The 27,392-nt window shown below is 42.3% G+C and overlaps 1 protein-coding gene across 1 annotated transcript in view; it reads left to right on the top strand.

Moving 5' to 3' along the window:
* RANBP17 (RAN binding protein 17) overlaps positions 1-25,687 on the top strand; it is a 428,276-nt gene extending 402,589 nt beyond the window's left edge. The window contains exons 26-28 of the mRNA XM_023218928.3: positions 19,584-19,682; positions 21,590-21,717; positions 24,436-25,687. Of these exons, the coding sequence (XP_023074696.1) occupies positions 19,584-19,682; positions 21,590-21,717; positions 24,436-24,532 (324 nt within the window). The 3' untranslated portion in view covers positions 24,533-25,687. The remainder of the gene's footprint in view (positions 1-19,583; positions 19,683-21,589; positions 21,718-24,435) is intronic.
* Positions 25,688-27,392: the final 1,705 nt, after the last annotated feature.

The following is a 27,392-nucleotide window of genomic DNA, read 5'->3' as shown; positions in this document are numbered from 1 at the left end:
TATTTGCAAAGTAAACCCCCAAAATATTAGTTTTCAGAAGTATGATCGCAGGCAGTTATTTTAAGTATCAAACCTAGTGTAGTCATAGACTGCTACATAGTAAACCAAATGGAAATGCTAAGATAAGATTATATCATAATATACTATAGAATAACCTTGCTGAAATTCCAAAAGAAAATTTTATTCTAAACATGGGTGAAGAAAGAAAAAAGTACTTCAGATATTGTTCCAAATGGTTAACAGAACAGAGAGGAACCCCCACCCCAACCCCCACTAGGACATGTGTTTTTCTACCTCTAAGCACAGTTTAAGGATGTAACCCATTGATAGCATAACTTGCCTTATTAATTGAAAGGGATGGAATCCACCAGATGTACCCAAACCAGCAGAGAGTTGGGTGACTAAGCAACAGCAAAGACACCATATTGAGTGAGCCAGAATCCAGTCTCCAAGTCATTTATTTCAGCCAGTGACAATACATTTAAACTCCTGTGCCTCAGCAGTGATTGATGGTTTAATATCATATATAATTTTTTTAATGAAGGAAAACTATTTAAATATGTTACCATTTGCACTGGTATTCTCCTATGTACATAACTGCATTTAATCATTATGGGGATTGTTTTTATACTTGTGTAATTTGTATCCAAGAAATAACTGTCAAAGTCATCTCATGCCGTTGCTGGAAATAGTACAGTGTGCTTCATACTTGAATAGATTCATTCTTCCCTGTACATAATTAGGAGTATTGGAGCTTTCACTATTACCACATAGGAATTCCATGTTTACATTTCTGAGAATGAAAAATTAGCCACAATGTGCTTTTTCAGGTTCCCATTTTCTGAGGCTATGATATGTAAGCACCTTAGTTTTATGCCAGTGTTATGATTTGAAGAGTTTGATTTTAAGACTTTTAATATTAAAATACATAATAAAATTTTATTATCTAATTACAAGAGGGTTTAGCCTCTTATTAAAGTTGCTAAATCAGGCCTGGATTAGCATTATAATGGCACAGTTTGACATGGAATACTCAAAAGTCAAGTTCAGGGGAGCAGAGGGTTTTTTTGTTGTTGTTTTGAGGGGGGCTTCCCCTACCCCCACCCCTCACACAGAATAACATGGATGAAATGCACGTATGGAAACAAACAAGGAGCAATTTGGAACGCTGAAGAAGGAGTGGAGGTGTCAGTCTAGGATAGTACCCTTAGGCAAGGCAGCTGGTATATGTAGCCTTTTGTTTATCTGCTACTGGTTTATGTAGCCTTTAGGCCGGCACCAGAAACAATCACTCCTACAGGGTCAGCTGCTGGTCAGAAGCAAAGTAAGAAAAGATTTTGCGTCCAAACACAGCAGCCATAATTTCTGTTCAGCTGGCACCTGCTACTGGTGCACAGCATGGAGGTGAAAGGTCAAAGAGGCAGTTGTTCAAAACTCAAGAATGGCTTAAAGGGACTTGTAGATTAATCTGCTTTATTAACTTCTGTATATTAGATAACTATTGCTGTGAATGACAGTACATCTTTTTGAATAAGTCACATCTCTTTCTCTTTTAAATTAGCTTTTGAGTAATGAATATTAAATAGAAAGCATTTCAGGGGTAATTAAATGAAAACAGAATGATGTCATTTTACAATTATATTTGTATGTTTATATGTTTATAGAATAGGGGAATTATAATGTTTTACAAGGAGCTAAAAGAAAAAAAGCAGCTCTTCATGAAGAAGAATTTGGAATAAATAAGCTGCATATCCATTTGACTTTGTCTTTAAACTAAAAAATATGATATGGTTTGGAACTTAGTGTGAAGCCATTGGGTGCCAGTGGCTTGATTTGGTATTCTCAGGGGCTCCAAATGCTTTGCTTATGAATTAAAGGGGACTGTAATCTGTCATCTCTCTTTTACATACAGTTTAGTTATTAGTCTGCAACAAATGTTCTCAGGATAGCAAGGGAGTGGTAAAAAATGAACAACAGCCATACCTTTTTGCTCACATTCATGTAAAGCAGATATAGAATATTTCATAAGGGAAGAAAGCACAGCTACACAGGGTTAGCCCAATAATAATTAGGCATGCTTTATAACAGTCACTCACCAGTATGGCAAATGGCAACCAAAATGGTTTTTAGCCTCTTCGTTAATAGTGGCCGGCAGAATTGCTATAATTTTAAATTAAGAACAAAAAGAATTCACTAAATGTATCTTTAAAAAAAAAAAAAAACCTCTGCAAGGCAAATTTCTAACCCATAGATTAAATACTAACCCCAACTCTGGGAAGCCTTTTAACAATATGTATTCAAAAGGAATTGGTTTTATCTGTTAACGTTCAGTGATTTTTGGTTTGTCTTTTTTTTTTTTTCTTAAGAATTCTCAGAAAAAGAAGCACTGTAGAGAACATCTTTGTCTTTATGCTAACATAACACAGATAGCAGCATTTATCTCTGTTTCACAAATAGAAGTTATTTAGGATTTCACTTGCACTCCCAAGTTTTGATACAAGTGCAGCCTTTCTAAGAGTGTTTCTATGACATAAGAAAATGACACCTAGGATCGTCTCCCTGCATCACACGAAGCTAGCCCAGGACTTACCAGACAAATCATAAATTTGTATGACTACCACAAAGAGGATGGCTACCTTGGCCAGAAAATAATGATTCAGTAATGTTTTCTTACCATTCCAAAGAAGCTTCATACATCCTTCTTGAAGACCTAAGCTTTTCTTTCATTCTGTAACAGAAGCCTTATTTCCTGCAGGGTTTCCGGGATGTAAGACATCACTATGGAAGGAAAACCTCAGGCTCAGACAGAGAAGTTTAATGAGAAAGATTATGATGAAAAAACAGTAGAATCAATTGTATGCTAGGCTGTGTGCTAAGTGCCTTACGTATACGTATATGTATATACATGTATATATTTCTATTTACGTCAATACTCTGAGGTAGGTATTTTATCTCCACTTTATAATCAAAATATTGTAATTATAGCTCTGAGAAGTTAAATAACTCACCCAATATCACACAGCTAGCAAGTAGCAGAACCTGTGCTCTTAACCACTATATAGTACTAGTAACTAACTGGGCTAGAAACAGGATTGGCAGGGATGGAAGAGTGGCAGGAAGAGCCATACAGCATTCTTCAATCAAGAACTAAATTGAGTCTTCAGTCCTTGAGCATAGGACTTTTTTTTTTTCTTTTTTAGAACTGATTGGACAGGAGTTAGACACTTGACCCAAGCTGGCTCAGTTAGAGTCTTTCCTCCCTAGATTTAGAAACAGGCACTTAAAAGATGCTGGTTGCCAGGCACAGTGGCTCATGCCTGTTATCTCAGCACTTTGAGAAGCTAAAGCAGGAGGATTGCTTTAGGCCAAGAGTTCCTGACCAGCCTGGGCAACATAGCAAGACTCTGTCTCTACAAAAAAAATTAAATTGTCCGGGCGTGGTGATTCACGCCTGTAATCTCAGCACTTTGGGAGGCCAAAGTGGGCGGATCATGAGGTCAGGAGTTCGAGACCAGCCTGACCAACATGGTGAAACCCTGTCTCTACTAAAAAAAAATACAAAAATTAGCTGGGTGTGTTGGCGTGTGCTTGTAATCCCAGCTACTCAGGAGGCTGAGGCAGGAGAACTGCTTGAACCCAGAAGGTGGAGGTTGCAGTAAGCCAAGATAGTGCCACTGCACTCCAGCCTGAGCAACAGAGCAAGACTCCATCTCAAAAAAAAAAAAAAAAATTATTAAAAAAAAAATTGTAAAGATGCTGGTCAGCCACTAGTCCTCACCTAAACTGAAGACTTGAAAACTCAAGAGCCATGAGGCAGCCATTCCCTGCCATATGCTCAGAGAAATAGCCAGTCTTAGAGGAGAGAAAAAAGAAGCAGACATGCTGAGGATCTCAAAGGAGAAGCCAAGCAGCCCCAGAGAAAGAAAAAGACTGAGAAATACCCTGCCAGCTACCTTGTCCATGGTTCCGAGCCCTTGAGAGACTTGACTGCACTGCCTTGTCCAGGGGTCAAACTACCCCTTATAGATCTAAGTTTTATCAGGGTAGTCTCTCTGTCCTGACAGCCAAAAGAATCTTGACTCAGGAGAGTTGTGAGGACAAAATGAACCAATGAGTATAGACTTACCTAACACAAAGAAAGTATTCGATAAACATGTAAAATTGGCCTTCACTTTGAAAAACAATATGCAGGTACCACTTTTTTGGTCCTTGAGGGGAAAATGTCCCTGCTATTTATACTATAAATGTGAAAAATATCCTTTCAGGAGATTCCAAGCCCAAGACTTCCTTTCAAAGATAATTTGATTTTGAAGCCGGATCACTGAGATCTTTCCTGATCCCATCCCTGTGTTTTGCCTTTCTTAATGTTCTTTCTGTGATAAGCATTCTCAAAATCACACCCACTGGACTGGATGAGGGCATGGTGTGGTATAGGTTTGAATTCTTGGCCCCAAACTGACTTTTTTCTTACCTGTTCCTTCTGCATACTTCAGGCATTGCCTTGCAATGGCCAAAGTGAAAATAAATCTAATTTCTTGGTCCATGATGTGCTACTATAGCAGAATATCATAGATTGGGTAATATGTAATGAACAGAAATGTATTTGCCTCACAGTCCTGGAGACTAGGAAGCCCACGATCAAGAGTCTGCATCTGGCAAGGGCCTTCTTGCTGTGTCATCTAATGGAGGTGGGTGGAAGGGCAAGAAAGAGCACCAGGAGGCCAAACTCAACCTTTTATAAAGAACCAATTCCAAAATAATGGCATTAATCCAAGCATGAAGGCAGAGCCCTCATGCCTAATCACCTCTTAATGCTGTTACATTGAGGATTAAGTTTCTAACATGTTCTTTTTGGGGGACACATTCAAACCATAGTACTTCATAATTCTTCCCATTCCTATAATGTCTTCATACCTAATATCTCTAATTCTCACAATAACCCTAACAGGGAGATAAGGCCAACATGGATTTTTTTCTTTAACTGGGGAGTCTAGGTACATCAACAAATGTAATCCCACAGTGACTGTATGAGAGACCTATGCAGAGATTCAGAGATGTGTGAAAGAACTTGCCCAAGTCCCACAGCTAGGAAATAGTGGCATCTAGATTATAATTAAGGCTTCTTATCACTAGATCTCACACAGTTTTCATAATACCACACTAAGGTTTCTCAGGGCCTTAACCTATTTCTTTGTGGCATTTCTTCTTACCTTTTCATCCTTGTCTAAGAGAGACAGCAGAGTAAATGAGAAGGTTTCCCCTGCCTTCATTTCTTTGCGTGGAATTGTGAGTGGTGTGAGAAGCTCCTTGAATTTCTTCAAAGAGTGGCACAGTATAAAGTAAGACTAGGCTTAATAAATCACATGACTTATTTATTTTACAGTTATTACTGGTTTTTACACACAGTTGGAGGTTAAATTATGTGATTCCCAAAGTATAGTGTGCTGTAGAGTGCTGGAAATGTGAATCCAACCTTTACATTTCTCTCTTAACTCATGGTAAGTTGTTTTTTGGGTTGTTTGTTTGTTTGTTTTAAATAGGGTCTCACCTTGTCACCCAGGCTGGAGTGCAGTGGCACAATCTCAGCTTACTGCGGCATCTGCCTCCCAGACTCAAATGATCCTCTCACCTCAGCCTCCCAAGCAGCTGGGATTACAGTTGTGCACCACCACACCCAGCTAATATTTTTGTATTTTTGTTGGAGACAGGGTTTCACCATAGTGCCCAGACTGGTCCCAAACTCCTGAGCTGAAGTGATCCACCCGCATCATCCTCCCAAAGTGCTGAGATTACAGGTGTGCACCACCACACCTGGCCTTAACTCATGGAAAGTTTAATGAGCAGTAGCCACTGATGGAGCTGTGAGTTTATCTAGTGTGTTGAGGAAGACTTCTTGTTTGTTTGCAGTCTTATCCCTATTTGAAGAACAAGGTAAAAAGGGGTTCCTTAATCCTCTGTCCTTTCATGAATTCATGCTGCCTCTTATGCTTGGCAACCTAGAAGAATTCTTGCTTATTAATTCTCTATCCTTTAGCATGCTTGGAAGGATATAGACTGAGTGCTTTCAAATGATGGAAATTTCATCCTCCTTTCTAAGTTTTTAAATCGCAATTTCTCCATATTTGTTGAGACTTTCTACTTTACAACAATCAGAGCAGACAGGTTTTGCAGTCGGTATACCTGGTTTTTAATACCAGTTACACTATTTGCTAACTGTATGTCCTTGGAATAGTTACTCCACCTCTTGGAGGATAACACCACCTCACCCAAGGGAATTCTATAGCTTACCTGAACTGGCCTCCAGGATCAGATAGGTGAACCACTCCCTCCTGTGGTGTCATGCCCAGACTTTAGTTAAGACTCACTGTCTTCGATTCTCTCCCAGTCCATCACTCCCTCAGCCTACTCTATAGTCTGGAACATTGGTACCATGGAAAAGGAAAACATTTGAGTACATACTTAGTTGAGATCCTATAAACAAAAAATGTCAAATAAACTCCCAAGAAAGACAGTGATGAGGCCGGGCGCGGTGACTCAAGCCTATAATCCCAGCACTTTGGGAGGCCGAGACGGGCGGATCACAAGGTCCGGAGATCGAGACCATCCTGGCTAACACGGTGAAACCCCGTCTCTACTAAAATACAAAAAACTAGCCAGGCGAGATGGCGGGCGCCTGTAGTCCCAGCTACTCGGGAGGCTGAGGCAGGAGAATGGCATGAACCCGGGAGACGGAGCTTGCAGTGAGCTGAGATCCGGCCACTGCACTCCAGCCTGGGCGACAGAGCGAGACTCCGTCTCAAAAAAAAAAAAAAAAGAAAGACAGTGATGAAAAGTGCAAGGTCTGAAGAGAAATCTCTTAGGCACCAAGGCAACCTGCCAGAAAGAAAACCCTAAAAAAGAGCTCTGTGTGAATGCCCATATTTAATGTGGCTTCTTATTTAAATGGGGCAAACAAGTTCCACTAAGGTCAGAGAACTAAAAGCATCAATTAGAGATAAGTGCATTTAGGGATCTCTCTGAACCCCTTAAGGCTGGAAGGAAACAACGTGATGGGTGGGCAGTAAAAGATTAATAAATACTAAGGTTACATGAGCCCTTAAGGCCACAGAGACCACACTTCATCCGATTCCGTCCAGTGGTGCTTGACACACATTAGGAGGTCAGAAATTCCTTGAGCAGTGAATAAGTGTGAGAAATGAAGAGGGAGGGGAAAAGACAGAAGGAAAAGTCCCTTGCACAGTACCAGACACACTGTAGGTACTCAGTAAGTATGTAGTTACGTGTGTGCACCTAGCACATAAAAAGAGCTGATAATAGGATATGATTGACTTGAGATGTACACAGGTAAAAGAAACCTTGTAGATAACAAGAGGCATCCATAGTCCGTCCTGAGGCTTAGCCTGTTTTGGAGACGGCACTTTAAGGGCAGAAGTTCCACGCTAGGCCATTAGTACACTTACGCCTCAAGAGAGTAAGCCCTCCCCTGCCAACTTCATCTTTTTCCTGGGCCCCTTGCATTGCAGAGAGTCTGAAAACAAATTGACAGAAATCTGGAGGAAAGTAACTCAAGTGATTTAGGAGAATGGAAGGGCTGGCTTATAGGACCAGATTAAAGAAGCTGAATATGTATAGCTTACCTAAGTGACAACTAAATGGGGCATTTGATAAGTCTATAAATACTTGGAAGATGTAAATGCCAAGAAGGAAAGGGAATTACTTAGCATGGCACAATAGAGTATTGGCATAATGGAATAATATTAAGAAAAGGAAAATGAAGGTTGAACATCAATAAAAAGCTTCCTGATAAACAGAACTATTCCTGACAGGGTACGCTATTAAGTTATGTGCTATAGGCCAAGGGAAGTAATGTCAGTGCCATTTCTCAGAGTACTGGCAACAGAGCCAGCAAGATAGGACCCAAGAAGTGTCCTCTTGACCAAGGCACAGGAGCCAAGCAGGAAAGCTTCTGTATCTGTGGCTTCCCAATCCTAGAAAAGGAAGAAAGCTGCATCTTGTTGTTGTTGTTGCTGTTGTTGTTGTTGTTGTTGTTGTTGTTGTCGTCGTCGTCGTTGTTAGATGGAGTCTTGTTCTGTCGCCCAGGCTGGAGTGCAGTCACATGATCTCATCTCACTGTAGCCCCTGCCTCCATGGTTCAAGCAATTCCCCAGTCTTAGCCTCCCAAGTAGCTGGGATTACAGGCATGCACCGCCACTCCTGGCTAGTTGTTTGTATTTTTAGCAGGTGGGGTTTCACCATGTTGGCCAGGCTGGTCTTGAACTCCTGACCTCAGGTGACCCACCTGCATCGGCCTTCCAAAGTGCTGGGATTACAGGCATGAGCCACCATGCCCGGCCAAAAGCTGCATCTTCTTGGGGAAAATCAGATGGCCTAGACCTCCTAAAGGCTCAGACCCTGTGGAGAATGATTAAACCAGCAGTCACTACCACATCACTGCCAGAAAGATTTATTCAGCTTTAATGGCACCCCATTTCCTGCACACAAGGTCTGCGCCCGGCCTATGTAATCACCCTCATCTGCCACCAGTACTCCCCATCCACCCTTTCCATTCCCACAGAACTGCTCATCATTCCCCCAAATTCTTCTCCAAACCTTTGCACCTGCTTGTCCTTCTTCCTGCCTGACTGTCAAACTTCTCTTACTCTCAACAACAGATCCAAATGTCACCTCTATGAAGCCATCCCTGGCTGCTTCCACCCCTAGGCAGGGTTAGCCTCCTCTGGTTTCTAAAAGCCTCCTGTGTAAGCTTCTGTTTATGGCCACTTACTGTATCTTCTGCCATTGTTTCTGTACTGCGTATCTCCTCCCCTACTCAACTGTAAGCTCTTTGAGGGCTGGAACTGTGACTTGTTCATCTGTATATTTTCAGGGTCTGACACAGTGCCTTGCCCAAATTAGGTGGTCCGTAAATGTTTAATTGAGGAATGAGGTTCAGTTCCCAACACTTTCAGTCACTAGCATTCCTTGGGCCCTCTTTGTAATTATTAAGGAAAAAGAGCTTCCAAATCTCAGTAGCATCTTTGAATCATCTCCCTGGCCTCTTGGCCAGCACTTTCTATGCCATTAGATAACTGTAAATAAAAACTCTCAAATCTGAAGATTCTGCATGGTTTAAATAGAAACTCTACTATTTAATGGAAAGTATTTCTGAAGGGTCCCATGAATTGTCTACAAGAATAATTTTTCCCCCATATGAAAAATGAAAACATTTTGGATCCTTTTGTAGTTCATGAGCATGGTGATTGGGTGTTCACATGCATGTATGAGCCCTAAGCAGTATGCATATCCATGACAGAGATTAAGCATATGTTTATATTATTCAGTAATAAACTCTGAGGCCATTCAAAAGAAAGAGACTGGGGAAACAGTGTCTGTGACTCACATCTCTTTCTCCACATCTCTGTTTTTATGTCTGACTCTGTCTCTGAGAGTTTCTATTTCTTGGACTCTCTCCCAGGCTCTTTCTCCTTGGTACATTACAATATTCATTGCCCTCTGCTTTGATGACTGCATGAGATGCCCTGGTGCCATTATGTTTATGTTGTTCTGTTGTGAAGTACGATATTAATTGGGAAATGTCTGATAACTGTTTAGTAACGTGCCTTGCTGTTTCCCCACTCCCTTCCTTGATTTTGAATGGCCTCAGTTAGAGTTTACTTTATCATGGAATATTTAATATAAACGTGTGCCTGTAGTTATCTCTGTGATGCATATGCACATTGCTTAGGGTTCAGTTCATTGCTACAGCCACCTAAACAGCAGCCACGTCTACACTACATGTAGCATTTCTGGAACGGTCTGGCATCCTTCTCTTCATTGGAAGTCTTGACTTTGAGACCATGTTCTTTTTATGTTATGTTATGTTATGTTATGTTATGTTATGTTATGTTATGTTATTTATTTTGGAGACAGAATTTCACTCAGTCACCCAGGCTGGAGTGCAGTGGCATGATCATGGCTCACTGCAGCCTCAGCCTCCAGGGCTCAAGCAATCTTCCCACCTCAGCCTCTTAAGTAGCTAGGACTACAGGTACACACCACCACACCTGGAAAATTTTTTAATTTTTTTGTAAAGGCAGAGTTTCACCATGTTTCCCAGGCTGGTCTCGAACTCCTGAACTCAAGCAGTCTGCCCACCTTGGCCTCCAAAGTGCTGGGATTACAGATGTGAGCCATGCGCCTGGCCTGAGGCCATGTTCCTAAAGCTCTGAGTTTATCCACAGCTTCAGTGTGTTTCTGAGATTATGCTTCTTAGATATATTTCATTGGGAAGAAAACGGGGTATGCAGTCAAGGATTCTGACTGTTTCTCTCTGTCTCTGCTACCCTACCCCTTGACTCCCCTCATTTTGAACTTCTTGCAATATCTAAACTTGTTACCTTGCCTCCAGCACTTACCCGTAATTGCTATTCTCCAGAACCTAATCAGTATTGTTCTGAATGGCAGACCTCATCATGTCACCTTCTCCTCGAAAATTCTTTGAAGGCTACCCTTCATGTATTAGCCCAAACTCATTTCTATATTCAGCATGGCATAAAAGCCCTTTTATAGCCTGGACCAAGCCCAGTCTTCTACTCCTTGCCCCTCAAATCTACTCCCTGCCACTCAAAAGGTCTCTTTCAAAAACCTCCTGGGCATGGGCTGTTCGTTCCTCAAATATGCCAATCTCTGTCTCCAGTGGCTTTTCTCATTTTATTTCCTCTTCCAAATATATACTTCTTCCCAGGTAATGCTATACGCATCTTTTAAGATTCAACTTAAAATCACCTATCCTATGAAGATAGGCTGGTCTTTTTAGATAGAATCAGAGCACATGCGCCTTTGTTAGTCTCTCTTAAGCTTGCACACATTGTTTGCTAGTTGGGGGACCCCCAGAGGCTGGTATAGGCCATTAGAGGTTCTAGAACCTATGTGGTGGTCGTTTAGGAAGTACGTTGAACTAAAAATAAGGGTCACCTGAATAAAAATTAGGGGAAAGTGGCTTTGGAGTTGAAAGTTATTTCTCAAAAATACAGATCTTCCTAACATTCCTACCCAGAGGAAATTTAGATGGTATTTTTGACAAGTAATCCTTAATTTTTACATCAAATTGAAAAGTGTTCTGTTTGTTATTGGGAAGAGTGAAAAAGGGTTTCCCAAATAGTGCTGAGTGGCAAACCCTGCAGGCTTCCAATGCCCCAGGTTTTCTGGTTTTATTTTAATGCAGCAAGCTGCTTTATGAGATCTGCAGCCACTTGAAATATGATTTACTACTCGTAAAAAGTTTCAAATGGATAATGAAGATTCAGGAATGAGACTCACAGTGGTGTAGTGTAGTCAATTTTGTTGCTGTTGCTCTACAGTACATCTCTGCCATTGAAATGAATTATTTATCATAATTTATTTCAACCATGGAAAATAAAACAGCTTTCATTGTGATGTGTGCAGTAACATTCAGAATAGACACATTACATGCAGTACTCTCAATTAATTAATCCTGAAGTTTCGTTCTAACTTTATCTTCTTTCTTATAAGCTAGGAGACTGACAGGTAATTCTTTCCCCAGTAAACTGTGATTAAAATGCATGTTTTGAGAACTAGGGGTGATGCTGGTAATAGAGTAAATTGAAACAGCAAAACTAAGTTGTGTTTTTCCTTAGATTTAACAATAGTTGGAAGAGTTTTTTCATTTTTGAAACAATTAATCACTTTGAACAAAAGCGTCCCTTAGCTTTCTGTAAGGAGGGGATGGCAGAGTGGGGGATGCTTTCAGTTTAGATGTGGAGGCATGCAGTGCTAATGTATGACCAAAACCAGCTGAGTTTCCTGGTCCTGAGGTGCTTTTGAGGTAAGAAGCTTCTTTTTTTAAGAGCAAGGCTAGCATTGTGCAAAGAACAAGTTGGCAGGGATCCCCAATGATTCCAGGGGAGAGTAGGTCATCCGTAATTGATTGCAGTCTTGTTTCTTTAAAAGAGAGGCTCACCTCATCCTGCATTTCATTTGACTTTTTTTTTTATTTAAAATGCTAAATACTTTTATTATAAGACTGCAAAGACACTATAAGCACTTAGTAATGTTCTTAATATAGAGAGATAATTTTAAAATTTAATGTAACTTAGATGGTAGAACTTAGTTAATCCAGGCAGGAAAATATAACTAATTATATGCTTATTTATCCATTATGTTCATTTTTCGTAGCATTCCACTAATATCATATAGGTGAATAGCAGACAGAGAGAACAATTGATTTCTTTTCCCTAAAGATAACTATTATCTAATTTGAGCAGGATCGCATTTCAATATCTGCTGTACACATGGCCTCAGGAACAGCATTCCAAAATGACAGAAACTCCCTTACTTCCACAAACCCTGAAAATCTGGAAGCTTTTTCTCTTTCAGCAGCACTCAGATTTTGCCTAATCCTGGGTCTCCAACCAGGGCATGGAGCTTAGGTGAAATTGCTGTGGAGATGGGTAGGTTTCTCTGCTTTTTCAAATCCTACTGTACTGTAAGCAATCGTGTTTTTTGTTTGTTTGTTTGTTTTTGTTTTATTGTTTTTGTTGAGGCCAGCCTTCCCCTTCTCTTTTATTGACCTTCTGAAAGGCCAATGACAAGTACCAGAAAATTCCTGAGACTCAGAAGCAGCTCTTGAAACTTAGATGCATTTATTATTGGTTGTTCCTCAAAACGTGACCAACTTATTGCATCAGAATGAAGGACAATCTAGCTTGGTCAGAAGTACAGATAATCTTGTATCCTATTCCTCTTCCCATTCAGGCTGACAAATTAAGATTAATAGATTGGCTGGGTACAGTGGCTCACCCCTGTAATCCCAGCACTTTGGGAGGCTGAGGTGGGCGGATCATCTGAGGTCAGGAGTTCGAGATCAGCCTGGCCAACATGGTGAAACCCCATCTATACTAAAAATACAAAAAAAAAAAATCAGATGGGTGTGGTGGCCCGTGCCTGTGGCCCCAGCTATTCGGGAGGCTGAGGCCGGAGAATCGCTTGAACCCCAGAGGCAGAGGGTGCAACAAGCCAAGATCGTAACATTGCACTCCAGCCTGGGTGACAAGAGCAAAACTCCATCTCAAAAAAAAAAAAAAGAAAGATTAACAGATTAAGTTACCCCATTCTATGGTGCATACCCTATTGGGCACAGCTCTGATCATCCTTTTTTTTGTCCTCTGCCCTCCCCCACCCCACCCCCTATCCAGATCCAGACAACAGGGATGCTTTGTCATTGGTCTCTCACCTTTTCTTTGGTCTGTCTTTTTGGTCTGTCCTTCCTTCGCCTAAACCAGAGCCTCCTTTTTCTTTTCTTTTTTTTTTTTTTTGAGGTGGAGTCTCACTCTGTTGCCCAGGCTGGAGTGCAGTGGCATGATCTCAGCTCACTGCAACCTCCGCCTCCGGGGTTCAAGCGATTCTCCTGCCTCAGCCTCATGAGTAGCTGGGATTACAGGTGTGAGCCACCGCGCCTGGCTAATTTTTATGGTTTTAGTAGAGACAGGGTTTCACCATGTTGACCAGGATGGACCAGGATTCATATCATCACTTTAGCCTCAGTTTTGTCTTTATGGTACAAATAGGGAGCAGGAGGGAATAGTCTGAATTTTTTTTTATTTCTTAGAACTTTATGGAATTTTTTTTTAGTTATATTATTCAGTATGCTTAAAATTAACAATGAAAAGTGTTCACTTTATAGAGAGTATTGTAACTCAAAGGAAATTGGCTTAATTTACTAATGTTTCCTATTATGTTAATTTAAATTGCTGTGTACATGGTAGTCTTGGCGGGAGGAAAACCATTATTTTTATCAAAATGTTCAGTGGACCATTTTCCAGAGACAGCCTGTTAAGGCTGCCATTGTTCGTCGTGAGAGTTGAGCTTTAGGTGGGAGGCAGGAAGGTCTGCCGAGAACTCTCCAGGAACCACTACCTTGGATTCTAAGCACAAGAATTTCAGTGGTGGCCTCACTCATCAGTAGGCAGCAGGGTGTCTGAGCAGAGGAGGTACACATGGACCGCATACCTAAGAGATTCACTGAAGGTGGAAGAATGAGCCATGGCCAGAAATGAGCCTTGTTTGTCACACCATCAGTCCTCCAGATGTGCAGTAGGTCATACTGCCTCAGCCACTATGCTGATGCTGTTGGTCCTCACACAGACAGCAAGACAACGGCAGCCAGCAGACTGTCATGTTGGACTTAGGTAGACCTATGCGCATAGCCCGGTTCAGCTTCACATCCTGGTAGCTGCAGTATCTTGAACAAGTTACTTATTTGCCGAGAAGCTCAGATCCTTAGTCTGTAAAATGGGAATAATATCAACTTCCCACAGTTAACTGAGGATTAGAGATAGTGTATGCAAGTACGCAGCAGAGCACTGAGCACCCAGAAGATGCTCCATAAATGAGGGCTATTACTGTTGTTGGGTGGTGAGAATACTTGTCAGGCACAGCCTACTCTTAGGTGAAAGTTCTTGTCATTAGAAATGATGGTGCCCCAGACTTTGACCTTTGCAACCTGCAAGTCCCTACAAAGGCACTTTCTGGAGCTGGCTATAGGACAGCAGTGGCATAGAAGAGTTCTCAGGCTGTATACACAAAAACAAGATCCTTGCAAATGAACAATGTATTACTTCCAGTAGGTAATCATTTTAAGTTTTAGTCATAGATTAAGACAAGAACTTCCCTGTTTTCTGTATAGTGCCCTTTCATCTCTTTAGCTCTTTATACTTTACCTTCTGATATGTCATTCATCCTTTTGCATTTATTCATTTATGTATTTACTCTTTCAGTTGCTCTTTCCTAAATCTCTGATGTGTGCCAGTGCCTAACCCTAGGCCCTGGGGATACAGGACCACGGGAGTTTGCAGTCTGGTCTCCCCACCCCGCTGCCATTGCAGTCATCACCCTATACTCATTCAAGTTGGCTTTTTCCATTTTCTCAGCCTCTGCTCCTATTTCTCCAACCATCCTGCTCTTTGATAATGTCCAATCAGATTCTAGACACACTGAGCCTTCAACTTTCTTAGAAAAAAATACAGTTCACTGTTTAGCAGTAAAGCATCCAACACAAGCCACATCTTTGTCTATTCTATTTCAGCAGGAGACAGAACAGAAGTAGTTTAAATTGCGCATTTCGGCCAAGCATTGTGGCTCACTCCTAGCACTTTGGGAGGCTGAGGGGGGAGGATTGCTTGAAGCCAGGAATTGGAGACCAGCCTGGGCAACAAAAAGAGGCCTGGTCTTTACAGAAAATCAAATAATTAGCCAAGTATAGTGGCACCTGCCTGTAGTCCCAGCTACACAGAAGGCTGAGGTGGGAGGATTGCTTGAGACCAGGAGTTTGAGGCTGCAGTGAGCCATGATCACACTACTGCACTCCAGCGTGAGCATCAGAGTGAGATCCTATCTCTAAAAATAAAAATGAACAGGCTGGGTGTGGTGGCTCATGCCTGTAATCCCAGCACCTTGGGAGGCTAAGGCAGGCAGATCACTTGAGGTTAGGAGTTTGAGACCAGCCAGGCCAACATGGTAAAACCCCATCTCTACTAAAAATAGAAAAATTAGCCAGGTGTGGTGGTGCATGCCTGTAGTCCCATTTACTTGGGAGGCTGAGACAGTAGTACCACTTGAGCCCAGGAGGCAGATGTTGCAGTGAGCTGAGAGTGCGCCACTGCATTCTAGCCTGGGTGATAGGAGTGAAATCTGTCTCGATCGATCGATCAATAGATAGATAGATACATACGTACATACATAAATATAAAGTGAGCATTTAGTTACCGCCTTGCCATAGAGAAAGTATGACTCGGGCCAGACACGGTGGGCACACGCCTGTAATCCCAGCACTTTGGGAGGCTGAGGCAGGCGGATCATGAGGTCAGGAGTTCGAGACCGGCCTGACCAACATGGTGAAACCCCGTCTCTACAAAAAAAAATACAAAAATTAGCTGGGTGTGGTGGCACGTGCCTGTAAACCCAGCTACTCAGGAGGCTGATGCAGGAGAATCGCTTGAACCCGGGAGGCAGAGGTGTAGTGAGCTGAGATCGTGCCGTTGCCCTCCAGCCTGGGCAACAGAGCGAGACTCCATCTCAAAAAAAAAAATGAAAGAAAGTATGACGCAGCATATTTGGGTAGGAAAGTCCAATTTGCTCTATGCTTGTGCTTTACATCCCATGTTAGGGTAGAAGAATAAGAAAGGAGCTGGGGAATGAACAGAGATACAGATCACACAACATTGCTTTGTTTTACTTTTCCAGGTCAAATATTTGTAATTTTGTGTTTTATTTAGAATTTCAGGTTTTCAGAACAACAGAAACATTGTCATTCAGAATCCTAACAAATACATATGCCAGATCAAATAAGGATGCTTTCTGAACTGTTTCCTATTTTGGTTGTGTATGTGTCTGTGTTTTACTGCAACTCTCAACAAAGTTAGATAGTTGTGAAGAGACTATAATCTCATTTATCTGTATCTAATCAGGACATGAATTGGGGCCCTTCATTGAGCCATGAAATTCCACTGGGCTAGGCCAGAGAGAGTAGCTGTAGTAGCAGTAAAGGAGCAGTAGATTGATGCCTACTATGTGGCAAGCACAGTATCAAATGCTTGATATATATCAGAGAAGTTATTCCTCACAGCAGCCCTTTGAAGTAGCTGTTACTGTCCTCCATTTTATATGTAAAGAAATAAAGTCTCAAGTAAGTGAAATGACTCGCCCGATGTCTCAAGTTAAGTGGCAGGGCCAGATTGGGATTCTATTTTGATTGGCTCCAAAGCCTGGCTTTACCATACCATGTTGGTTTCTCTTCATTGAGAGAAATTTCCTAAAACACCTGCCAAATCCTGTGGGAAGGATGGAGGAGAATGAGGAAGCACCTGAGGCAGTGTAGAGTGTGCTTTTCCTAGGTGGAGCAAGTCATACAACTCTGCCTCAGAAATGGGCCCTTTCCTGGTTTGGCAGAATAGCTGCTCAGGGTAATGCAGTAGATACTGTGTGTGTTTTCAGACACAGGCCCTAGAAAATGTAGCCTATGTTGGACACGTTTGTTTAATTTTATTTTATTTAGATCTAGACCTCCAGAAATTGGGCAGATTTAAAACAGCCATTCCAGCCATCCCTGTAGCAGTATTGGAAGTGAGCAGAAGTTGAAGGATTGGAGCCTCAGCTCACACAGCCATTCCTTGTACCAAATACTGATGGTGCCTTGTGACTCACTGTGGGCCGGGTGGTGCAGAATTGTCAAGAGCTGTCTCCTTTCAGTATTCATGTATTTGTATCGTTAACCACAGAAAGCCTCCCAGCAGATTTCATATGACCTGGGAAGTGATTCTGTACTTAAGCATTTCATCCAGTATTCTTCTACATGCTCCTTCTCCAAAGGAATTTGCCCCCATTGGTTGGCTGTTTCCCCCATACCCTACTGTAAGATATTACAAAAAATAATTCTGGATATGGGCTGCCATGTCAGTACCATTTAAGCAGATTTGCTCACTAATTTTCATATTTCCAGAAGAATAAAAAAGAAAAAAAAATCACCCATTTTAGCCAACTTTATTTTTAGAAAAGCGTTTTATTCAAACATCTCCTTACTTATTACAGACATAAATACATGCATTCAGACAAATGAATACACAAGAGAACCATATAAAGTAATTGGTGCATCACTTCAAGATGCTTTGTCAGTTACTGGAGGAATTTGGTGCCTCTAACTTTAATCTTTTCCATTAAACTATCCGTTCTGCCTTCAGATTGTGAAGCCCATAATATTTTAGACTGTCTAGATGGATCTGTTAGTTTTGCTTGTCAGTGTAATTTGTGGCTCTATGACTTTGGGTGGCTTGTTAGATTGTACATGGAAACTTGTGATCTGCAGATGATGTTCAACATCCCAAGCTTAAGTCCTAGCCTCTCCCCAGAGAGACTGGACATAGAATAAATACACAATTGGCAGATTTCATTTGCAACCAGCCTAATTGTTATGATGATGTATAGAATGGCAGACTTTTAGAACTGCAAAAAACCTCATTACTGTTACTATATACCTTAAATGTTTATAGCACTTTTTACTCTTTGCAATGCATTTTGTATACACTATCTCATTTGATTCTCAGAGCTTCCTTGTGCTGGATTATTATTTCCCTCCTTATAGTTAATGAAACTGAGACACAGAGAGATTCAGTAACTTGCCTGATATCACAGGGTAAACTGGATTTCAAAAAATACCAGAGGACAAAACCAGCTGTGTTCCAAACAAGCCAGGTCACCAAAGCCCAATAAGGAATGGTGTGTGCAGTGATCTTTGCCACATAACGGCCATTTCCCCTGCCCTCTTTTGGGGGAAAGGAGTTCTGGAGCTGTGGGAACAGAAGAGCTTAGAGGTAGGAGGCAAAGAGTCCAAGAAGCAGAAACTGTATCATCAGCTCCACATAAATGACAGAAACCTGTTTCACAGCCACTTGCCTGGACTATTGCAGCACCCTCATCCCTGGTCTTCCTCCTTTAGTTTCACCTGCACAGTACACATTCTACATGTTTCCAAAGAGATCTTTCTTAAATGCAAATCAAAGCATGTCTCCACCTTTGCTGCAAACATATCACTAGCTCCCCGCTACCGTCAGGATGAAGTCCAGATTCCTCAGCAGGGTCTTCCAGTCTGGCACTAGCGTCTCACCTCTGGCCCACCTCTCTTCTCTCCTGTCATGCTAAGTTTCTTACCATTGCAGAACCCTTTGTGCATCCCCACCCTCCTTTTTTGATGCCTTCTCTGCTTAGAACACATTTATAATGAACTCCTTAAATGTTCTCCGTGGAGTCTTCCCTGACTTCTCCTCAAGGACCCAGAATCATCTCTCCTTCCTCTACATGCCCACTGCACTTTGCCCAGCCCTATTTCCTGTTATTTCTCTCCTAAGTAGTCTCCCCCAGGAGGTTTCAAGCTACTTAAGGTCAGAGGTTGTGATAAATGCCTGTATTATCTTATCTCCCCTATGGATCTTACAGGCTGAATTTAAGAGAACGGATGAGGAATGTACATGTAGGAATGAATGAGTGAGTGAGTGAATTAGTGAATGAAGAGTGAAGAGAAACCTTGAACAGCCTAAGCCAGCAGGAAACATGATGTTTCAGGGTCACATGGAATGTGTCCCTTTCCCCTCCCTCTCTCCAAGAGGGGCCATGGAGAGATTTCATCTCTATAACATGACCTCTTAGGTGAAATGGGAGGCAGACAGGAAGGTGAGCTGAGCTTTTGCCTGGCGCCCTAGCATAGAGGAAAGCGTATCAGGTTTGAGAGACAGGGACTGATCATCTTAGCCCAGTGACCTCTTGACTTCTGCCTATCTGGAATGTTCTCACCAAGGCTTTCAGAAGTAGAAGCTCTTCCACAGGGAGCTAGCTGGGGGTCTTTGCCAATAGTTTCTACAGGCAACATTATAAGCTAGAGTCTAGGCTGTTTGTCCAGGAAGAGCTTTCATAGCTGTTAGCAAGATGGAGGGGTGGAATTTGAGCACATGAAAGGCCTGGGATTAGGGGGACTCTGAGCCAGGGCATCTCAGTCTTTATGTGACTCTATCTTCTAGATGATGTCTGTCCTCATGAACACCATTGTCTTTGAAGACTGTCGGAACCAGTGGTCAGTATCCAGGCCTCTCCTGGGGCTCATCCTGCTCAATGAGAAGGTTAGTGTGATTGCGGGAAGTCATGGGAGGCGGTCCCTGGGAGAAGAGAGCAGATGTAAACTAGGGTGAGCTGTGATGATGAAGGACAGAGGAGCAGAGCCAACTGAGTTTGAACTGGGACCTTGAGAACTCTGTGAGGCTGTATTCCCCTACAAGGCCCTTCCCCAAAGGTCTCAGATCTTCTTCAGGTAAGCAGAGGCCTCAGAACAAGTGCTTCTGGAGCCCAGAGCTCCCACTCACCAGCTGGGTGGTTTGCTCAGTAGTGTTTCAAGCTTGTCCTCACTCCACTCCCCCCATTCCAGGAGAATTCTGAGCAACAACCCTTTTTGCCTTCCTTGACCACTCTTTATATCTGAGATCCCCACTGTCCTAGATGGTGGCAGCAGCAGCCCATCAAGGATTCCTCACAGAACCAGCAGCCTTCATCTGGGGAGCACACATCTCCAGCTTCTTTAGAGGACTCACCACCTGGGCTACCTCCCAAGCCTCTCCAGCTTCCTGTTGAACCCGTGCATCTCCCTAGTAGTCAGTAGGAACAGTGCATTACAGCTTGGGAGAATGAATTGTCTATACACTAAGATAGTACTGGGGAAAAAGACAGTGAGATTAGAGGCAGCTGCATGCATTAAAATTCAAACTAAAATCCCAGCCTTGGAAGGAAACTAATAGAAGAAGAAAATATATCAAAAAGAGAAGAGCTGTCTCATCATTCACCTGTGCTGAAGTATCCAATTTTAGCCACATTCAGTAGCACTGTCATTCATCTTCCCTCGGTGTTATTGTGATTTAAATCCAAGCTCTATAAAAGAGAGCAGTTCTTTTAAAATGATTGAGAGGGAATAAGGGCAAATTCAGTGTTTGGAAAAAGCTTATGACATCACGATATTATACTTTACTGATGGAGGCAATATTTCACCATTTAGGATGAAAAACTAATAATTTTCTATTTGGTGTGAGTCACTGCATCATTATAAAAGGGAAAAATAAGTAGTTTTGTGCATTCCCAATCTTGTTCAGTAAGACATTGTGGTTTAAGTATAATGCCTCTGATATATAGTATTTAAGTATTAGTCTGACTACATATTAATTATGTGTGTTTTCTGATGTAAGCTGTTTTAATGTATGATGGAAATTAAATATCATGCTTTTTGGGCTTGGAAGAATAAATGCATGACTGGCAAAATGTTGTCTTTGTGCTGAAATTAGGCTGCTTCCAATGATTAGGAGCTGTGTTTAGCATCAGAGCTTGTGTTTGTATAAAAGCCCACAGTCCTCAGCAGAAAAGAAAAGGCTGTGCAGATATTTGTGACCAGGCATGACAGATATTTTTCTTAGTGCCAGAAAGCTCTCCCCAAACTAAAGCAAGCCCCTCCAGTACCCCACCTCAGAGGAGTAAATCCATTCCAGCCCCCAAGGACAGAGACTTGGAACAAAGCCCGAAGTTGTTTAAGGAGTGACTCACTGAAGCCAGGAAAGATGATAAGGCCTGAGGAAAGACCCTTGGCCTTGCCTTCAGTCACTTAAAATGCTCCCTGGGCATTTTTAGTTATTTTCTTCAGCCTGGAGACCCCTCCCATTTCAGTCTTTCTGTGATTAGAAGAGATGAGAGTCAGGAAAAGCATGCATTCAGTCCCCCACAGAGGAGACAAGGACTTCATCAGCCTAAGCAGTGACAATAGAACAATTACAGCAGGACATTTTATGGAAGGGATCATAGAATTTATAACTAGGAGCATCTCTATGGCGTAGATTTTCTCTAAGGGCTTAAAGTTCAAAGCGGAACTAGACAAAAACTCTGAGCATTAGTGAGCCCTGAGTAGATGAGAGCTGGTCTAGCCATCCCTCTACCAGCTGTCTTTGGGCCGGGTTTGGAGTCAGAGCTCTGACACTGTTCTGTCTCCCCTCAGTATTTCAGTGAACTGAGAGCGAGTTTGATAAACAGCCAGCCTCTCCCCAGGCAGGAGGTCCTTGCCCAGTGCTTCAGAAACCTAATGGAAGGAGTGGAGCAGAATCTGTCCATCAAAAACAGAGACAGGTGAGCACTGCCCAGTAGTGTGTCGCTGGGGAAAGTAGACATTCCAGGTTTGTTGAAAATAACTGTCTTGTGCTTGACACAGCTCACGCATGGATGTCCCTTTTCTATTTCACCTTGTGATCCTAGACTCAGTTCCATTCCAAATTCAGTAAATATTATTGGTTATTTGCTTTCTTCCAAGCGTCATACTAGGCATTATACAGGGATGCAGAGATTAATAAAATGTAGTCTCTGCCCTTAAGCAGTTTACAATTCAACAGGAGAGATATGAAAAATAACTACAACTGAAAGATAAAAAGAAGGAAAGTGCAAATCTGCTATGGGAAGTGAAGAAAGACTTCTTGGCATTTGAACAAACATAGGCCTTGAGGTCAGACAGATCCCAGTTACAGCTGAGTTAGGATCCTGACTATAGCTCATAATAATGTATTGTATATTTCAAAATAGCTAAAAGAGAGAACTTGAAATGTCCCCAACATAGAGAAATGATAAATACTCTAGGTGATGGATACCCTAAATCTTCTGACTTGATCATTACACATTCTGTGCATGTAACAAAATATTGCATGTACCCCATAATGATGTAAAAATATTATGTATCAATTAAAAAACAAATTGGCTGGGCACGGCGGCTCACGCCAGTAATCCCAGCACTTTGGGAAGCCGAGGCAGGCAGATCACCTGAGGTCAGGAGTTTGAGACCAGCCTGGCCAACATGGTGAAACCCTGTCTCTACTAAGTATACAAAAATCAGCTGGGCGTGGTGGCACGTGCCTATAGTCCCAGCTACTCAGGAGGCTGAGCTAGGAGAATCGCTTGAACCTGGGAGGCAGAAGTTGCAGTGAGCCGAGATCACACCACTGCACTCCAGCCTGGGCAACAGAGTGAGACTCTGTCTCAAAAATAATAAATTTAAATTAAAATTTTTTTAAGATGATATTTTGTATCTGGCCTTTTTAGGTTGTGTGGCAGTAGGCAGTTAACTTCTGTACTCCTCAGTTTCTTTACCAGTGAAATGGAGATGATAATAATCAGTTGTGATGTTTAAATGACAGAACGCAGTGAAGCATGGCATCTGGGGCCTATGACCTACAGTATTAGTTTCTCCCTCTGCCTGTCATTTAAGAATGGCTGGTATTGCAGTTGCCAATGAGATCTAAATGAAAGGAGCCTCAACTTATCAGCTAGGTCTGACTTTATTCATTCATTCATTTAGTTCGTAAAACTTTATTCAGAATCTACTGTGTAGGCATTGGGGTTACCAGTGGTAAACCAATTATTTAAGGTTCCTCCCCCTCATGGATCTTACATTCTAGTAGAAAAGACAGACAGTAATGAATGATGGAGAAAGAACATGTATTCAGGGGAAAAAAAAAAAAAAAGGTCTGCACCATCCTTTTATAAATGCAGTAGCATTCAAATGCTTCTCCATTTGAAATGCAAATCATCAGTGTATTCTGGAGTTACCAGCCTGGGCTTTGGTAATACAAGACCAAGTCAGTTGGGGTCTGCAGACATATTCCCTTGACTGCTCGCTTCAAGATCCTCTATCACGCAGAAAGGGACAACCTCAGAACCCAGCCGATGAGACTTGAATGGGGAAGCCCTAGGTGTTTCGGTGGAAATTACTTCACCTAAGGCTTGGAAATTTGAGTACTGCCTCCTGAGCTGCTCTGTGAAATGATGGCAGGTGGTCCTCCTAGTTTAATGAGAGTAATAGGCAGCGAAGACTGACTATTGTCCATGTACCAGGCACTGTGTTGAGTACTTACAGGCATACAGGCATTGCCTCAAACTGACCCAATAAATTCTTTTTTTTTTTTTTTTTTTCTTGAGACAGATTCTCGCTCTGTTTCCCAGGCTGGAGTGCAGTGGCACAATCTTGGCTCACTGCAACCTCCACCTCCCAGGTTCAAGTGATTCTCCCACCTCAGCCTCCCGAGTAGCTGAGTTTACAGGCACCCGCCACCACACCTGGCTAATTTTTTATATTTTTAGTAGAGACGTAGTTTCACCATGTTGGCCAGGCTGGTGTCAAACTCCTGACCTCAGGTGATCACCCGCCTTGGCCTCCAAAAGTGCTGGAATTACAGGCGTGAGCTACCGCACCCGGCCTAAATTCTCACTTTCTACAATCCTTTGAGTAACTACTCATATTAGGTACCAAGACAAGAGGTTAAGTATTCATCCAGTATCATCCGACTCGTAAGCGTAGAGCTAGGATTTGAACCCAGGTAGTCTAACCCCATGCCCCCTCTTTGTCAGCTACTAAATTCAGTTTTCTCACCTGTAAAATGAGGATACTCATACCTACCTCAGGGAAGACTTGTGATGATTAAATGAGCTTATCAGTAAACTCAATCCAACGCCTGGCACATAAACTTTTGTTCTTTTTTTTTATAATCTTACCATCTATGTGTAATTTAACTTTCCTAAAATTGTTTTTTAAAAGTAGAACCACAAAATGTACACCTCAAGATGGTCAGAGTGAATTTAGTGGCAACCCTGTTTTCCAGGAAGGGATGAGGGGTTGGCAGTACTGGTGGCAGAGCAGCAGTGGCGGTGAAAGTGGAGAGAAAGGAGCTCAGCTGAAATCTAGAGCCTTCCTCCAGGAGGGGCCTCCCCAAAGTCCTGACCTCCAAAGTGGCCTTATCGTCCAGAAATTCATGGAGGCTTGGCCTCATTACTACCCTTGACCCTTTCTTCCTCTTTCTGCAGGTTCACCCAAAATCTGTCTGTATTCAGAAGAGATGTGGCAGAGGCTCTGCGCAGTGATGGCAACACTGAACCATGCAGTCTCGACATGATGAGCTGACCTGATTTTTCTGACCATGTGTGGAGCAGCCTTTGTCAAGAGACTCCTGAAGGTCTGGGTCTCAGGACAGTGATGCTGGTTAGCCCAGGGAAATGTATTTTTCAAAATATACAAGCAACAACAAAAGCCCTACCTTCTTATATGTCTAACCTAATTAAAAGAATTTCTAATAGTACACAGCGTAAATTCAGTCTTTTCTCTGAAAAGCAAAGGATGTGTTTTCAGTCTTTCTATCAAATATTATCTTTGTTCTCCTAATGCTCTGAAAGGATATGGAAACAATATTTAACCAAAGAACATAATAAACCAGGTTTGCACCTAAGTGTGTACTAGTTTATGGTTCTGCAATCAAGGTTGTCAGTGTGTTGGAGATGCAGCCTTCACCATGGACTCTGGATTGAGATGAATGCCATTGGAACCTGTTAAATGAGTAGTTTGTTATGTGTCTGGAAGAAGCAGCGTTAGGGACTTTGGGCTGTGAGCATTTAGAACGAGCCTGGAAGCACTACAGAGCATCCCACAGGACCACACGCAGGCCTCCCTGCCTCAGCTGCATCTGATAAAGTTGAGAGACAGTAACACAATTAAATGACCTACAAACAATGTTTGCTTTTCACTGGCATAAATCTGAAGTGGTTCAGTCTAGAAGAATTAAGCTGTGCAATTACTGCCTGCAGAGATATTTCTTCAGGAGGAGTCATGTAGCCCCAGTCAGGAGTTCTGGGTGGTGCCAGCATCCGGTCCTCTGTCTCCATTTAATTTTTAAGAGAAGGTGAAGGTAACTATTAGAATATAATATTTGAAGCAGCTCTGCCTTCTTAGGGCTACCCAAAACAGTTCTAGGTGCTAAAATTCAGATTTTCAGAGGATGAGAAACAGGTTTCCAACTCTCCACAAAAACTCTTATTACTGTTGGGACTTGGGATTGTGACTTAACCCAAACCCAGAACATGAAGAAGACCTTTACAGTTTGTGCTATACTGTTACTAGGCTATTAATTTGAGATTGCCCACTGTCAAGTGTTTTACTCTCTCACTGCTGTTTTTATGATTCTGGCTTACAATAAATATTGTGTCCTTTATTTCTGATAAGACATGAAAGGTTGGCCTTACTGTTGAACAAGAAGTAAATCCACAGGCTCCTGTTATAATCTCATTTCTCAGACTAGTGTCTCTTGAAACCTTTCTTGATAGTTGAGTTTTGCAATAGGCTTGTCATATAAAAGCAGAGTCACTCAAGTTTATCTCAAAATGTTTATCTTCTGTGTGTGAAGGAAATGAGGTGAAAATATGTTACATATGGGGTTACTTCTAGTATTTAATGGATAAATAAGCTTTGGCCTTACACTATGTTTCATTAGAAATGGGATTTATAATTTTCCTTGAGAAGGTGAATTCCGAATTCTGTAAAACATCAGCTGTTCAGAGAAGTTTGACATGAATTTCTGTTTCTTGAAGGCGTATAACTGCACACTCACCACACAGAAATGTGTTAAGGAAGGTTGTCCCATTCTGGCATTCTTTACCGATGTCTAGTATCTAAAAGCACCATACTGTTTGCATTAAAATGTTCACCAGAAAATGACCATGGGCACTCACTTCTCCTTGCCACACTGCCAGAGGTCACCTGGTGATTTCACAGCAGACAAGAATGGCTCCATCAGACTTGGCCTCGGAGAGCTGTTCTCAGAGGATAGGTCAGGCCTACCCACTGCTGACGTCTACAGGACCTGCTAGTAGGGCTGGCCTCACAGAGCACACTGCAGGCAGCATGCGTCAGCTGGAGAAGACTCAGCAGACAGTTATTGAACATTGTATCGTGCCCGTTACATACATGATCTCTTCTAGTCCTCACAATAGCCCTCTAAAGTTTGACAGTGTTAGCTCCACTTTGCAGATAAGGAAACGAGGTTAAAAGATGGTGTCTATAGCTTACATGGGTCACACAGGCAAGATTTGAACCCAGATCTGTCTCACCTCAAAGGAATTCCTGGCCCCTTGCAAGGAAGACCTGTATTTCAGAATGGTGAGTTGAAACCAGTTAATATTTAGGTCCATTGTCATCTGTTTCTCAGAACTCTATTGTTACATAACACATTACTCCAAAACTCAGTGCCTTAAAGCCATGTTTATTAACTGACGGTTCCTATAGGTCCGGAATTTGCAGCTGGGTTGCAGGCTGTCTCTCTCACAGGCTGTGATCATCTCAGGGCTTGACTGGGTAAGGCTCTGCGTCCAGACTCACTCGTGATGGTTAGCAGGAGTCAGTTTCTCACAGGTTGTTGCCTCAGTTTCTTGCCAAATGGGTCTCTTCACAGGGCAGCTCACAGCATGGAACCTTGTTTCATCAGAGAAGAGCCAGAGAGATTGCAGCAATCTGGAAGTCACCGTCTTTTATAACCTAATCTCAGAAGGGCCATCCCATCACTTTTGCTGTATTCTGTTCATTAGAAGTAAATCACAAGGTGGGGATCATTGGGAGCCATTTTCTTTTTTTTTTTTTTCTTTTTTTGAGATAGAGTCTCACTCTGTCACCCAGGCTGGAGTGCAGTGGCATGATCTCCGCTTACTGCAAGCTCTGCCTCCCAGGTTCAAGCCATTCTCCTGCGTCAGCCTCCCAAGTAGCTGGGACTACAGGCGCCTGCCACCACGCCCGGCTACTTTTTTGTATTTTTAGTAGAGAAAGGGTTTCACCGTGTTAGCCAGGATGGTCTCGATCTCCTGACCCCGTGATCCGCCTGCCTTGGCCTCCCAAAGTGTTGGGATTACAGTCGTGAGCCACCGTTCCCGGCCATTGGGAGCCATTTTCAAAGCTGTCTGCCAAAACTCTTGTCTAGCTGTTGCTAGAAAGTTTGAGTTTT

This window comes from Piliocolobus tephrosceles, chromosome 4 (genome assembly GCF_002776525.5).
Source record: "Piliocolobus tephrosceles isolate RC106 chromosome 4, ASM277652v3, whole genome shotgun sequence".
In the NCBI taxonomy this organism is placed as follows: domain Eukaryota; kingdom Metazoa; phylum Chordata; class Mammalia; order Primates; family Cercopithecidae; genus Piliocolobus; species Piliocolobus tephrosceles.
This window is presented reverse-complemented; position numbering and strand designations above follow the sequence as displayed.